General features: G+C 56.9%; 1 protein-coding gene across 1 annotated transcript; it reads right to left on the minus strand.

The window, feature by feature from the left end:
- Positions 1-494: 494 nt before the first annotated feature.
- Positions 495-8688, minus strand: CYP27B1 (cytochrome P450 family 27 subfamily B member 1). Its single transcript, XM_074935042.1, has 9 exons — positions 8438-8688; positions 5651-5841; positions 4377-4573; positions 3981-4181; positions 3360-3523; positions 2928-3094; positions 2518-2599; positions 2065-2262; positions 495-1568 (listed from the first exon to the last, which is right to left on the minus strand). The coding sequence occupies exons 1-9, from the start codon at positions 8639-8641 to the stop codon at positions 1455-1457; spliced, it is 1518 nt and encodes a 505-aa protein (XP_074791143.1). The 5' UTR covers positions 8642-8688; the 3' UTR covers positions 495-1454.
- Between the last annotated feature and the right edge of the window lie 6549 nt (positions 8689-15237).

Genomic DNA, 15237 nt, shown 5'->3' on the forward strand with positions numbered 1-15237 from the left:
TTCCAGCCGCTTGCTTGGGGCTGGGCCTGGGGCAGTTAGGAGGTGGATCCTTAAAACCGAGTTGCCAAGAGAGTTAATTGGAAGAGATTTCCACCCAGGGAGCAAATCGGAGCGCTTAACCACCCAGGAAGTGTATTATGCTACGAGACGCAGCACGGGGCTAGCGCGCAGGGCACTGGAATGGCAGCAAGAGACCTGAAGTCTATTCCCGGCTCTGCTGCCGATGACGTTGGACGAGTGGCTTCCTCCTGCCACGTCTGTGCCTCAGTTTCCCCTCCCACCTCGTACAAACAGTCCCTGCAGTGCCCGGCCCAAAGGGACCCTGATCCCAGCTGGGAACGCTAAGTGCTACTTTGGAATTGTACAGTGCACAATGAAGGGTTCAGTGCTTTTTGCCTGGATTCCAACCCAACCCCCTTTCCCATCCAGCATCTTCATCCCAAACCCACAAATGCACCAAACGGTGGGGGGGGGGTTTTTTTTTTTTTTTTAAAAAAAGAGTCATATTTATTCTCCAGGGAATAATAAATAACTGTTAAATATCAAAGCACCAGCAACAGCTGCAGGCCAACAGTTCTGCGCCGGCAGGCGAGAGACATTCACGTGGCAGCTGCCCTAAATACAGAGAGCCTCGCGGCTGGCTTGGAAAAAGAAACCCACACAGCTTCAGACATTGCTGGCTCCCGAGAACCATGAATAAGTTACAGGCAATAAATATAAATAGGGGGCACTGTGCTTCAAAGGGGAGTGTTTAAAGTGATTATTAAGGAGAACAAACCTTAGCACATCTCTTTCAACTCTTTGCAGGACCCCAAGAGTTGATCCTCAGCCGGTGTCAATCAGCGAAGCTATGCTGATTTACACCGGTGGAAGAGGCGGACCTGAGTCACTGATCAGCATCAGAACCATCCCCCCAAGGCCAGCTGGGTCCAGATTTGCTCCTTCCTGTTACATGCCCAGACGTACACAGGCCGAGACGGGGTCCTGGGGCTGCCCTGGGGATTCGAACCAGCGGAGGCAGGTTGCTGGGCAGTTTGGCTCAGTGCTCTGCAGGGCTGCTGCCCTGGCTACGGCAGAGCCAGGCGCACACATGAATTGCATTGCAGAATGCTGCCTGGAGGAGGCGCTGGTTCTGGGAATGCCACTCCGGCTCCGCCTTGCTCTGCGTTCAGGGGAACTCCAGGTTCAGGAGGGAGGACAGCCCGGGCGGAGGGTGGGTAGGAAGCCACGCCAGGCCCCCCCCCAGATTTGTTACCCAGCTCTTTTTCCACGCCACGGCCGGCCGTGTCACACAGTCCTTCCCATCCCACGGAGCAGGGATGAGTGCATGCGCTTTGAGGCACCAGCCCCTCCTTTCCTTGACTCTGATCTGGGGCCAAACCGCTCGGACAGGGCCCATCACCCCATGGGGGGCCCGGCCACCCCCAGGGCCAGCGGTTCCATCTCCGCCCGCGTTAGCGGCTCACAAACTGCAGGTTGATGTCCTTCTCGGGTACCAGGAGGGTGCGGGTCATGGGCCTGACTGGGCCCCCCTCTGGCTCCGGCTTCACCTCAAAGTGCATCAGAATCTGCCAGGAGAGAGGAGGGCAGATTAGCACCAGTTGCGCCAAGGCTGGCGGAAGTATGCAGTCGGGGAGTATGCAGTCGGCCCAGGAGGAGTGCACGGTGGTGGGGGGAGAGGGAGCAATTGGCCTGGTAGGAATACAGTGCGGGGGGGGCTATGGGCCTGGTTCCCATGCAGTGGGGGAGGGGGCTATGGGGCTGGTACTGATGCAGTGAGCGGGACTATGGGGCTGGTACCAATGCAGTGGGAAACGGGGACTATGGGCCTGGTAGGAATGCAGTGTGGGAAGGGCGTATGGGACTGGTACCAATGCAATGAGGGGGACTATGGGGTTGGTACTGATGCAGTGAGGGGGACTATGGGGCTGGTACCGATGCAATGAGGGGGACTATGGGGCTGGTACTGATGCAGTTTAACAGGAATTAGGAGGCCCCGCCCCGGCCCCAGGAGCCATGTTTTGCCACCGCTACGCTCAGGGGCGGCTCGGCCCCGGCACTCACCCGGGCCAGGGCCAGGTGCACCTCCAGCTCCGCGATGCGCCTCCCGATGCAGCTGCGCTTGCCGAAGCCGAAGGGGACGGAGGCGAAGGGGTGGTGCGTGGCGTCCTTCTGCAGCCAGCGCTCCGGCTTGAAGCAGTCGGGCTCGGGGAAGAAGCGGGCGTCCCGGGAGGTGGCATAGTGGCACAGCGTGATCAGGGTCTGCGGGGGGGGGGGGGGGGCAGAGAGGAAGAGGCTGCAGGGTGAGACGTGGGCACTGTGGGCACCATGCCACGTGAGCGGGGTGCGGGAGGAGACACCCCCACCCCAAGGAGAAATCCCCTCAGCTACAAACTGCCTCCCGCTAAGGCAACTCGGGGGTGGCAAGTCACAGCTGGGGAGGAGATGTCCCCGCTTCCAGGTCAGCCCCCCACACTCCCTCCCCACCCCGTTAGCCAGGCAGTCAGCTCCACTCACCTTCCTGGGGATGAGATATTCTCCCACTTGGATGTCTCGGTCGGAGATGACACGGGCATTGCTGGGGATCACCGGGTACAACCTGCCGGGGGAGAAGGGGACACGGCCGGAGGTGAGTCACAGGAGCCGTGATCCAGCCTCACGCTGCAGCCGACCGGCTGCGGGTTCGAGCCCCGCACCCGGCCTTGGGCTCATTCCCAGCAGGGGAACGGCTGGGCAGCTGCTCTGTCCCCGCTCCAGGCACTAGCCTCCCCGCTCTGGGGGCTGAGCTCCAGGGGGGACGGATGAACCCGGGGATCCCAGCACCCCAGGCAGCCTGCAAGCTCTCAGCAGGTGCACCATGTCCCACCACAGCCCAGGGCGAGAAAGCAGAGGCAGCCCTGGTTGACCCGCCTCCTAGCGGCGCTCACCTCAGCGCTTCCTTCACCACCGCCTTCAGCAGGGGCATCTGGGCCAAGTCTGCGGCCGACGGGATGGCGCCGCCGTCCATCACCCCGGTGATCTGCTCGTGCAGCGCTGCCTGCACCCGGGGGTGACGGGACAGCTCATACAGGCTCCAGGACAGGGTGCTGGAGATCTGCAGGGGCAGAGGAGCAAGGGAGGGTTAGGAAGAGGCTGGATCCCTGCCATCGGTGCTGGAGGGAAAACGGGGCGTCCGCAGCTGGGATCCATCTATGCTCTGGGCGCCGGAATCACTTCCACGCAGCCGCCATGGCCCCCCAGCCCAGTTCCCCAGGGATTCAATCCCCGAGGATAAGCAGAACTCCTAGCAACAGAGCTGCCTTTGCCTTCCTGCCCCGACTGCCCCGAGCCCTCGAGCCAGACACTCCCACGGCGCTTACTGTGTCCACCCCGGCCAGCAGCAGCTCGGTCACGTTGCCATAGATGGATTTCATGGAGAGCTTCTCCTGGGCAAGGTAGTAAGTGAGGTATTTGCCTTCCACTGTCTCCCCCCGCGAGACTTTCTCTGCCACCTCGGTCATTCGCTTGTCGACGTGGCCCTTAGCTGGAAGAGAACGGACGCAGGTCAGCCCCACAGCCTGGGCTTGAGAGTTTCTCCCCACTTCCCTGGCTTTCCAGCAGAAGCAGCGCTAGGCCGGGCTTCTTCGGAGGAACCCAAGGGATTCTGGTGCCCAAAGCCCACCAAAATTGAACGGTGGGCCTCTAATTCCCTTTTGAAAGTCCTCAAGTCTTAATTGCCCCCGGTTCAACCGCGGTTTATCGGTGGCGGTGTCAATTCCGGTTTAATTGCTAATGCTAAAGCTAACACCCTGAGCAACGACTGATTCGCTGCAGGGCGTGGAATCTCTTTGCAGTTGCCTCCCGATCTTTGCTCCAGATCTAGTGCCCGGATTCCTGCCCCAGGGGAAATGAGCCTGAAGTTCAGGCAGGGAGCTGGGCACGAGCACGCACACACCCACCCAAGCAGCCAACCCAGGCTGCCTGGCCCCAGCAGCGCTCACCAAAAGCAAACATGTAGTCCCAAGACTCGCAGAAGATCTTCCAGGGCTTGGGGAAGATGTGGTGGAGGAACTTGGGCATGGCCATGGTGAGCAGGGTCATGACGAACATGCGGTTGATGGAGCGGATGAAGGTCTCGGTCTCCTTGGGCACCTCAGGCTCCAGGCAGCCGATGCGGGATTCGAAGAGCACCGAGGAGATGCCTAAGGAAACGAACCCGGAGAGAGTCAGAGACATGGAGCCCCGGGGGGGCGGGGGGGGGAGGGGAGTTTCTGGGGCAGGGGGGCCTGGGTCTCAGGCAGATCCATCTCCGATCTCTGAGCAGAATGTGCCCCTCCGTTCCCAGGGGCCCCAGCCCCAGCCCCGTCCCCACCCTAGGCACTGCCCCAGACATGCACCTTCCAGGCCGAATTTGTAGAACTCGCCCGCCACATCCTGGACCACGTGCTGCCCGTGGCGGCTCCGCTGGTGCTGCAGCCGGCGGATGAGGTCGCTGACCACGCCGTTCAGGGTCCCCGTGTGCGACTCCACCTCCTTGGGCTTCAGCATGTGTTTGCCAAGGGTGCTGCGGATCTTCTGCCACTCCTCGCCTTCCCTGGTAGGGCCAGAGAGACCCGGTTACCCCCCCAGGAAAGCAGGGTTCAAGGGCCAGCCTGCCCACGCCACCCCTGGGCTAATCTCTGCCGTGGACGGCTAAGGGGAGCTGACATCTCGCCGCCTCTTAGACACAGCGCCCCCCTAAGGCAGGGCTGAGGCGCACTTCCTGGCTCATGGGGTGGGGGGAGGGGGTAAGCTGGCTCTGACGCGGTGCACCCGCTAGTCAGTTCCCACGGTGGTCAAGCCAGCAGCAAGCCCACCCGCAGGGGCCCTGCGGTGCTGGGAAAGCGGCTCCCGTGGCTAGCCCACAGGCCTGCACTCCCTCTGCCAGTTACTCAGCCCCGCTGATGAGAAACCCGGGAGCCTGAGTCACACCGCTGACTCACGGCCCAACACAATCCTCTCGCCTGACTCACGCCTCTGCAGGGGCTTGCGCAAAGCCTTAGCTCTTGGGTGACGTGCCTCTGGGCCAGGACCTGCCGGGCCCCGCGGAGACAGCATCAGGCCGCAGGGATGGGGAAGCCTGGAGGGAGCCGGATCCCACTTGGCACAGAGCCACCGAGGGAAGAGTCAGCAAGAGCGCTGGACGGATCCCCCAGGAGAGGGGGTGACCCCACAGTCTCCCCATTTGGGGCTCTTTTTTGGCTCCTTTTCCACCTGGCACCGGTAGGCGAGCGGCAGGCAGGGAGACATCTGAGTTTCTGCTAAGCCCCACTTCGTTTGGTTCCCGCACCCTCCCTCGCCTCCGCTCTTGTCTGACACCCGCAATGGGAGCTCTCTGGTTTGCTACTTCTCTGTACGGCACCGGGTCCAGGAGTGGGGCTCCTAGGTACTACCCAGAACCCAAATAGTTGAGGGGGGAAATTTTCAGGGAGTCAGGTGACTGTCAATGGGATTTGAGCCCCTAACTCCCTTGGGCAAAATCCAAGCCTTAAATATCAGTGTGTTTTGCAGCGGACCATGGCGTTGCCTGGTGTCTCCAGGACCCGGTGGGTCCTAGGATGTTTCCTGCGGCCCCCCCCACCCAGCGTGGCCCCCACGCCCACGTCGGAGGGTGGCAGAGTAGCCGACTTACGCAGTGAGCAGCCCGTACGCGTGGCCGCGGCACACCCGGTAGTCCTTCCAGGAGGACAGGTCGGAGCGGACGGGGTGTTTGCCCTCTTGTCTCATCACCTCTTGGATCAGGCTGGGCTCCGCGACGTGGACGGTCAAGATAGGCCCAAAGCTGGCTTTCCACACTGGCCCGTACTTGGCTTTCCCTTCGATCTAGGAGGGAAGAGGAGACAATTCGTCAAGCAAGCACCGAGACTTCACAGGGCTCTTGTCACCAGCTGGGCCAGGCAGAGCTGGTTAGAACCAGGCTGTCCTAGCAGGGTGGTCACCGGTCAGCAACGCGAACATGTGGACGCTTTAAGGGCAGGGTGGACAGAGCCATGAGACAATGGTGCATTATAGGGATCTATTCCCCTGCCGTCTGCAGCCTATACACCCAGCTCCATCCTGCACCCCCTCCTGCTATCCTCCGGGATGGATCATTCCCTGGCTGCTGGCCGCAACGAACTGCAACTGACTCCAATGAAACTACTTTGTGTTTCGCCGCAGCTCGACCTGGGGAAGCCGGGCTTCCAGGGATCGGGACCTCACAGGAACGTCTGGGCAGACGTGGTCAGAAATCGAGCTCGGAGAGGGTCAGTGATCTGCCGGCTAGACTCTGCCCTGCAGGAGCCCCCGTTATTCAGAGCTCTCCTTCCCCTCCAGCCTCAGCCACGAGACTCCACTGGGGATTCGTTCCCCGGAGCAGGGAAGAGAGAGAAAGTCGAGAGGGAAACGATGCCTCATTTGCTTGGAATGCAATCAGGGCTGGATGCAGTCAGCGCATGTAATCGAGGATATTTAGTTTCTAGTTTTAGTTCTCGTTCCCACACAGGCAGGTTTTATTGATATCTGTCCAACTTCCTCATGCTATGCACCATGAGACCGTTGGGCAAACCAAGAGCGGCCGCGAAACCAGCCTGCTCTTGCCTGTTTAAATATCTGGATTTGCAAATACGCCGCGCGAGGTTCAAAGGCAGCTGGAACACCTGCCCAGTACTTAATCAATGCTCTGCTGAAGCCAGTCTCTCCATTCTGACCCTCTGGTTTCCACTCCTTTACTGGAAAATTTAGCTTTCGGGCTGAGGCATACATGGATTTTGCTGCATCTTACTGCACAAAATCCCACCCCCAGCCCCTTTGGGGTTATGAGCTGGGGTGAGGGGAAGATTAAATAGCTTTAGGCTTTAAAAGAAGTGGGTTTTGCACGTGGATAACTCAAAGACCGCAGCTTTCACGTGTATCATTCGGCAGATGGCTCATCCTCAGGGGGGAATATTTATTTAGCTAAGCTTGGAAGTGGTTAAAAAGGAGCCGCAGTGCACGCGGGGAGCCGTTCGACTACCAGTACTTTTTAAAACCCGTAGACATCTGCACGCAAGTTTGCAGAGCCACACAAGCAGGAGACGTGCAGTCGCAAAGAGGCGAAAGAATGCAGTGATTTGGTTTATTCATTTAAAAATTATTCCCAAAGTGGGGCGTATTCACAATTTTGGGGAACTTTACGAATGAATCCCAAGACAGCACTGATTTCTATAGGGAGTTTACTCAGACGGTATGGGGCTGAATAGCACAAATTCTCTCTGTGAATAAAGTTTACCCAACGGTCTTTCCCCCCATTTTTGTTTTCTTTCCTTTCATATAAAAAAAAAAAGAGTTAAATACAAAACAAAAACACCCTCCTCCAACACCAACAATGTAAAACACACACGGGTCAGAAAACTGATATGACGGATCTCAAGGTTAGCCCTGCTATACTGCACATCCTGTGGGTCTTTGAAAAAAAAGAGAAAATAAAGTTTGCATAACATAAGCAGCCGAACTAGCAATATGCGATACAATGCTCCCCTTTATGTATCAAAGCCACTATTAAAGGGTGCCATTAATTTACGCTGCAAATGAAATTCACTGTTTCCGCAGCCCAGTGAGTAAGAGTTGTGTGGCCCAGAATCAATGTCAATTTACACAGGGTTAGACTAAGGAGTGAATGGGTTGATTGCCGGTAAACCTATGTTACGTCAATTGATTTTTGCAAGCCTGTGGGGACACATATGGGGTAAAGCCCGAGTTCATGTACACCTTAATTTGTAAAAAGAAAAGGAGGACTTGTGGCACCTTAGCGACTAACCAATTTATTTGAGCATAAGCTTTCGTGAGCTACAGCCCACTTCATCGGATGCTCAAATAAATTTTAGTCTCTAAGGTGCCACAAGTCCTCCTTTTCTTTTCGCGAATACAGACTAACACAGCTGCTACTCTGAAACCTTAATCTGTGTACACCTCTGTACACCTATTGTTTCCCTCACTGCAAGCCACACATTGAAATGACATAGAGAAGTAACCAAAAATACAACTGTACATATTTATGGGGACTGCCACCTTTGAATGTCCTGACTCTCACGTGTTTAGGCTGGGATTTATAAACAGGGCTTGAATTTCAATGAATTTTGAGCCTCCAACTCCCATTGACTTAGTTGAAAACCCTGGCTAGAACTTTTTTTTATTAAATGTCCAGCAGTTTCTGTTGTGGCAGTGACGGGAAATTCTCCAGTGGAAGCTGGTAGATTCCAGACCCTTTGGGAAACCTGGTCCTAAATCCTATATGACCATGTTCACTAAAGACAGGATCTATTTAAAGCTCAGTAATTCCACGCACCCCATACATTGGTAGACCCTTTATAGTACAAGACCAACTAGTCTGATGCGGAAAGTAAGAGGTCGTGTGCCGAGCAGCAAGGTGGGAAAGTAGCCACGGAGGCAAGCTCCTTACCTGTAGCTCATGCAGCCTGGCCAGCCCTCTTTTGCAGAAGAGATCCGTGAAGAAGCCCAGTGCACTGGGTCCTGGCATGTCCTCCAGGGTCTTGTGGGTCTTGGTCACTCTGGCTGGTGCCTTGAAGCCAAGCTCAGCCCAGATCTCTGGGAAGCCCCTGGAGAGCAGGGAAGCCCTGCTGGCCAGCTTGAGGGTCTGAGGCATCCTGGCTCAGGGCAGCTGGAAAGTGGATGGAGGAAGAAAGCAGAGGAGCAGATGAAATCCTGGAGCATCTTTCTGGCTTTATTTATAATGGGACACATGGAGCCAGGGAGGCCACGCCCCCTGCATCCTCGTTACCAAACCCCGCCCTCCCTTACCTGCGTCAGCGTTCTCTTCGTTTACATAGGAGCCCCGGCTGCCCAATCAGAACGCGGGGTGGGCTCGGCTGGGAAAAGGGGGTGCCGGAAGCAAGCCATGTGCTCGCCACGTGGGTTTCCGGCGAAGGGGCAGATGCTTCTGAAGGGGAGGGGGGGAAAGATGGGCCCCGGGGTGGTAAGGGAGGGCAGAGAGTATCCGGGGGTGGGTAACGCAGGAGGGGAGAGATGGGCAGGGGAGTTAGGTACCTGGGGGCAGATGGGGGTACCTGGGGGAAATAGTTACCTGGGGGGACAAAGAGGGGTACCTGGGGTAACAGGTACCTGGGGGGCAGAGAGGGGTACCTGGGGTAATAGTTACCTGGGGGGGCAAAGAGGGGTACCTGGGGTAATAGATACTTGGGGGGCAGAGAGGGGTACCAGGGGTAATAGGTACCTGGAGGGCAGAGAGGGGTACCTGGGGAAATAGGTACCTGGAGGGCAGAGAGGGGTACCTGGGGTAATAGGTACCTGGGGGGCAGAGAGGGGTACCTGGGGTAATAGGTACATCAAGGAGTGTTATGGGCATCTGGGGGAGAGGGCAAAGATGGGTACATGGGTACATACAGGGGGTGAGAGATGGGCTCCTGGAGGAAGGGAGATAGGCAGAGATGGGCACTCTGGGTGGGGAGGAGAGATGGGCACGGAGGGAGACGGGGCATATGGTGTGGGGAGGGGGAGATGGGCCACTGGCACCAGGACCGTCCCACTGCTAGGGAAGAGTAAATTTTTAACAGTGAGAGAAGGTAACGATTGGAACCATTTACCCAGGGTCGTGGTGGATTCTCCATTATGGACAATTTTTTTCAATCAATATCAGATGTTTTTTCTAAAAGATCTGCCCTAGGAATGATTCGGGGGGCAGGTCTCTGGCCCGTCCTATCCAGGGGGTCAGATGAGATGATCGCACCAGGCCTTGGAATTTAGGAATCTATGAATGAAAGCGAACAGGACGCAGGGACGGGGCAAGCGGATGACGCGCAAAGCAGCAAGCTCCAGGGCGGCTGCAAGACTGGGGGTTAAAAGGCAGAGGGAGAGGCCGATTCATTCATTCTGGTTCAGTGACTGGGATGGGGGGGGCTGCTTTCATAACAGGGCAGAGGGAAAAGTTCCCCCCGGCCAAGGGCTCAGACCAGTGAACCGAGCACATGAATGAGCTCAAGGCACAAACAGGGGCAGGAGTGTTTTACCTTTGTTACAGTTGTGTTGCTCCGCTCCCCAGGCTCCATGGGGAAGGAAGAGAGCAGCAGCTCCTCCAACAAGGAGCTGCACCCCACAAAAAAAGTGCGTACAAAATGGGGGGGGGGTCTGCCCCAAGGTAGGGGAGTCACTTCTTTCACTCCATTTCCCACAGAGGCTGACCGGGTGCCTGAACGGCCATGCGTGTGTGTGTGCACAAGGTGTGTGTGTGCACAAGTGTGTGTGTATGCCTGTGTGCGTGCGTGTGTGTGCTCGTGTACTTTCCCAAGGTGCACTTCGGAAGCGGGGCTGCTCCGTAGACTGGAAGCTGTCTGGGGTAGAAAGCATCTTTTTTCCCCCTGTGTCTGTTGTACAGCGCCTGACACAACGGGGTCCTGGTCCATGAATGAGGCACCAGGGGTTCAGTCCTACAGAGCTCAGGAACGGTCCCAGCCAGCTGAGGACACCTGCCACTGTGACTTATTCAAAGGCCAAGGGGACGGCCTGTTGGAAAAGGGGGCTTGATCCCTTTCTTGTTCTGTGCCAGCAGCAAATCGAGATTTCCCCGTGGCTCCAGCTGCCGTTCCACTGTCGGGAAGTGAGGAGAGTTGGATAAATAAGAACGAGGATGATATGAAAACTCAGGAACGCACACGCCTCCTTTAGATCTCAGGAAACAAGAGAGCAGGATGCCCGGGGCTGGGATGGGTTGTTGCTTGATCCTGGATTGGTGCCCTTCAGCAATAACGTGACCATCGCAATCAGAGGGGATGAGGCCCGTGGTGAGGACTCATCTCACCACATTATTAGAGCCCGGGGGGGGGGGGGGGCGCTGAGGTCTGGAGCAGCATCTGCAATACCAGCGTGGGCGAGGCCTGCATATGAGCGCAGAGAAGCAGGTGTGCCAAGCTTACTTGATGTTGAAAGAGCTAATCGGACAGAGTGAGACCTGGCTGCTGCTTTGATAGCTTCACTTCCAGGGCTTTGCCCTGTTGGGAGCAGCGACTGGCTATGCCAATGTAAAAACCAGCTGTGCCAACCAGCCTGCTACTTAACTCTGTGCCACCCCTTTGCCATCAGGCTCTTCCCTTCACAGCATGACGAGCACCGACGTTGGGCATGACCCGTTGGACAGGGAACCCAGGGCAGAGATCACACCTAGCCGCTGTGCAAACGAGTTGAAGTAAGAGAGCTGAGCTTGTCTTTATATCCAGGCATGTCAGGTAGTGACGACAGCAACAGCTGGTGCATGAATGGCAGAGGAAGCTGGTGTGCGAGAAATTGCTACTCAGGGAAGACATCAGGTCGCAGTTTGTCCGTCTATTCCCCCATCCCCAGCCAGGGCGGGAGCAACGGGCTCGTCTGGGTTTTCTCCTCTCTATGATGGCAGAACCTACAGGCCCCAACAGAGATCAGGGCCCTGTGGTTCTGGGTGCCAAACAAACAGCTAAAGAGACAGTCCCTTCCCTCTCAGTCAGAATAGGAAAGTCGGGCAAAGGGAAGTAGGCACAGAGAGGAAACGGGGGTCGGTCAAGTGGCAGAGCTGGGAAGACAAACTGCCTCTCTGGCTCCCAGTCTTGTGCCCGTGGCCACTAGACCACATTGCCATTACAGTCCAAGCCCCTCTTCCCCTGGGAGACCCATACATCAGCTGGTGGGTAGCAGCTGACTCCGAGTTCCGCCCTCTGACTCCGAGTTGCCTGTCCAAAAGCAGGGGTGGCAAGAGCAGCAGTTCTGGGCACCGTGTACCCAATTCCTTTCACGGGGGGGGAAGTGAGAAAACCAGTCTCCTCTCTTACACCACGCCTGAGGAGGAGCCCGCCTGTGCACAGCGGCAGGGGGCCAGATCCAGTCGCACAGGGAACAGATCAACAGGAACTCTGTTGACATCCTCCGGGCTTTGCTCATTTGAGAGCAGAATCCAGCCCCGAACAGGCTGTCAAGGAGACCCGAGGGTATTTGGGCACCCTACGATCCATGCAGCTGTGAGTAACCTAGCACCGTGAGTAACTGCAGATCGTGCAGCGCTAGGAGGTCATGACTTGAGTTTGCCAGCTGTGTTTCTCCAGATGTTCCATTTCCCCCCTCCCCGCCGGAAGCAAAAGGAAAGCTCGAAAACCTGATCCAAGGGCAACTGATGCCTGCCTGAGGGCTTGTCTACACGTGAAAGGTTACAACAGCATAGCTTCAGTGTAGACACTACCTATGCCAACAGAAGGGGTTCTCCCTTTGGCCTAGGTAATCCACCTCCCCGAGAGGTGATAGCTAGGTCACTGGAAGAATTCTTCCATCAACTTAGTGCTGTCTACACAGGGACTTAGGTCGATTTAACTACACCACTCAGGAGTGTGGATTTTTCACACCCCTGAGTGATGTGGTAATGCCGAACTAATTTTCTAGTGTAGACCAGGCTCCACAAACCAGAACCTCTTGCTTGCCTGAGTCTGCAGAGAGCCTGAAACAATGGCTCCAGGAAGCGTGAATTGCCTCACTCGTCTTAATGCTGAAACCCACCTCCATAAAGAGGGGTACAGCCACAGCTTGGGGGCAGGGCTGTGAGGGACTCCATGAAGGAGATGGCTAGGGCCCCAGAGTACCTTAATTTGACCCTGACAGCAGGACCTTGCCCAAGGGCAATTGGGACCAAAGCAACAACTGCAGAAAGACCAATAAAAGTCACTCCTGTTTCTGCTTCTCCGTGGCATGGTGAAAGAGTCAAGAGCTCAGGTTGCTGTTGGACAGCCGGTTAGAGCGAGGAAGCACATTGTCTCGGGGCCGGACTAGTAAGACTTCAGGGCAGCCGGCAGTCTTTCAGCTCTGCAAACAGCAAAACCAGCATCGTGGATTTAAAAGGAAAAGCATCCACCTGGTGAGGATCCAGTGCTCTGGGCCCCAATTCTCCCCTGGTGGAGTCGTTTCCATCAGTGCAAGGTTGGGGGGGGGGACACCATGACTTGTCCAACAGGAATAGCTATTATGCTTTACATTCACACCTCCCTTAATCCGAGTCCACTTTCCAGTGTAGACACTGCTAAACCAGAATGAGAAAAACTCACCCCACTTTTGCACAGGTGTAAGAGCTGCCCAAGCTACAGTGGAGAATCTGGCCTTTTGTAACAGGCTGCAGGCTTCGTTACATGGCCAGCGATGTTGGGGGCCCAACTTGACAGCCATTGGCCTGTTTTCCCAAAGGGTTAATTCCCCCCCTCCAACAACTTGCCCCTTCCCACAGCGCTGACTTAGTGACCAACCACTCCGCCCCACCAAGCCCCCAAACGCCGACAGCGACAACCTGCCAGTGCGCTGGCCGCGCTGCGTGGCTCTCCACGTGTATGTTGTCTCCACTCCGAGCCGGGCCCATCTCTCTTCAAGGCTGCAGTCCCCTTCCGCTTCCCCATTCAAAGCCGGGAAAATGCATCTGAAACCATGACCCAGAGAGAGCAGCCCACGGCCACTTGACATGAAGAGGCGCGGGGAGCCGTGCTGAGGCCAGGCAGCGAGTCCTTCTCACCGCACCGGCATTCTCCCCAGGCACAATAGAAAGCATTTCTACTTGATGGTCCATTACTGGTGCTCTCAGTCGGAGCCCACTCCGTTCCCCGCCTTCCATTAAGGGACATTTCTTAACTTTTACCCTTTCGGGTGCGCTGGGGAGTTTGCAGTTGGCTTGCTGGCAGCACAGCTCCAGAGACCCTTGCTCTGCTCCTTTGCAGTGCAACCTCTATTGGCAGCCCCCCGGCATCTGTCTGAGGCCGGGACCCCGCAAACCAGGTGCTGGGTTGCTTCTCAGCCAGGCGCCTGATGCAAGGGGCGGTGGCCCAGGGATGCAGCCCACTGGGACCACATTCGGGAAGCGCCAGGCCAGGCAGAGCCAACCGGGGCCACTTCCCTCTCGTGGCTACGCTCTGTGGCCTTCCGAGCTGCAATCAGTGACTGCCCCTTTCACTGGGCAGCTGATAATTCCCCCCTGCCCCTTCCAGAGCAAAGGCCCCTCACCCCAGCCCCAGAAGATCTGCATGGGCTTAAGTGCTTCCAGGCCATGGTTTTCCCTGCATGAGGCAACAGCTCGCTCAGTTTCTGTATTTATCAGGCTGATTGTTGGAAGGTTCCTGGCTGGGAAGTTCCAGGCTCCACCCCCGACCCACCCTGCCTGGCCCACCTTCCCAGCCAGATCCTTGGGAATTACCCAACTTGCAACACAGGAAGCTACGCTCATTGCGCAGGCAAAATAATGGAATTCACCCCCTTAGGGACTGCAACCCAGCCCTCCTCCCCCCCAACAGGGTCCCGCAGCCCATGGCTGGAGAGACCAAAGCTGCAGCCATGGCGGGAGTCGGTGTCTAGCATCCAGGACTGGCATGATGCTCCAGGACAGGCAAAAGGGGAGACAGGATCAGCCAGCAGGGAGGTGAAGCACAGACAGACTGGACAAAGTACTGGTTCTGGGCAGGAGGAGAAAGAAGTAGCCGGTACCACCCTTCAGGCATGCATGGGGAAGATCCACAATACAAGAGTTGGATTGTTACAAGGTTTAATGGCCCTTTAAAAGCAGGTGAGCTCAGCCCCACCCGGGCTGTGTTATCCCACCCGGGTGATGGACCTGGCCCTGCAGCTGGGTCAGCTAGCCAGGATCACTCCCTAGTAGCCTGGGGAATGGGACCTCCGACTCCACCAGCATGGGCAAACATAGGGGGCGGCTCTCTGGGGAAGACCTCAGGGAAGACCCGCTTGCTGGACCCTTTGTAGAACTGTGTTGTTTTAAGCCTGTGTGGGTAGGGTGTACATCTGACCTGCACCAGTGAGGGGGACAGTTAGAAAACCCCAGGAGTGTGGAAACTGAGGCCCGGTCACAGGTTCAGCTGGTGGTAATAGCAGGGCCTAGGCTGAGGGCAGGAGGCACACGTGCTAGGGGCTGTACACACATAAAGACAGTCCTCGCCCCCAAAGAGCCTCGTCTGAGCAAGAGGAGGCCTAAGTGGGCTTCTCCATCTCCACAGCGGTTGGCTGCGCTAGGATCCCCTGGTGGATTAAGCTCGTGTCCCCACACCGTTTCTCATAGAAACTGTCCCTCCTGCAGCCCCCTGGCAGGGCTCAGGAGACACCAGCATGGCTCCCCACAGTCTCACCTGGCAGGAGACTAAAGGTAGCAAATCACCATTAGCACTCGCCCAGGATGGTTCCCCTCACCCACTGGCTGGGCTGGAGGGGAGATGCCCAGAGGGAGTC

This window comes from Natator depressus, chromosome 20 (assembly GCF_965152275.1).
Source record: "Natator depressus isolate rNatDep1 chromosome 20, rNatDep2.hap1, whole genome shotgun sequence".
NCBI lineage: Eukaryota > Metazoa > Chordata > Testudines > Cheloniidae > Natator > Natator depressus.

Bases quoted from the DNA above. Each gene is read 5' to 3' on its own strand.
- CYP27B1 (XM_074935042.1), bottom strand. From the start codon at position 8,641: ATGCCTCAGACCCTCAAGCTGGCCAGCAGGGCTTCCCTGCTCTCCAGG. The intron at 5,842-8,437 runs GTAAGGAGCTTG...CTTCCCTCCTAG, and splicing joins CCAGGCTGCATGAGCTACAG to ATCGAAGGGAAAGCCAAGTA. The intron at 2,600-2,927 runs GTGAGCGCCGCT...CTCCCCCGGCAG, and splicing joins GTGGTGAAGGAAGCGCTGAG to GTTGTACCCGGTGATCCCCA.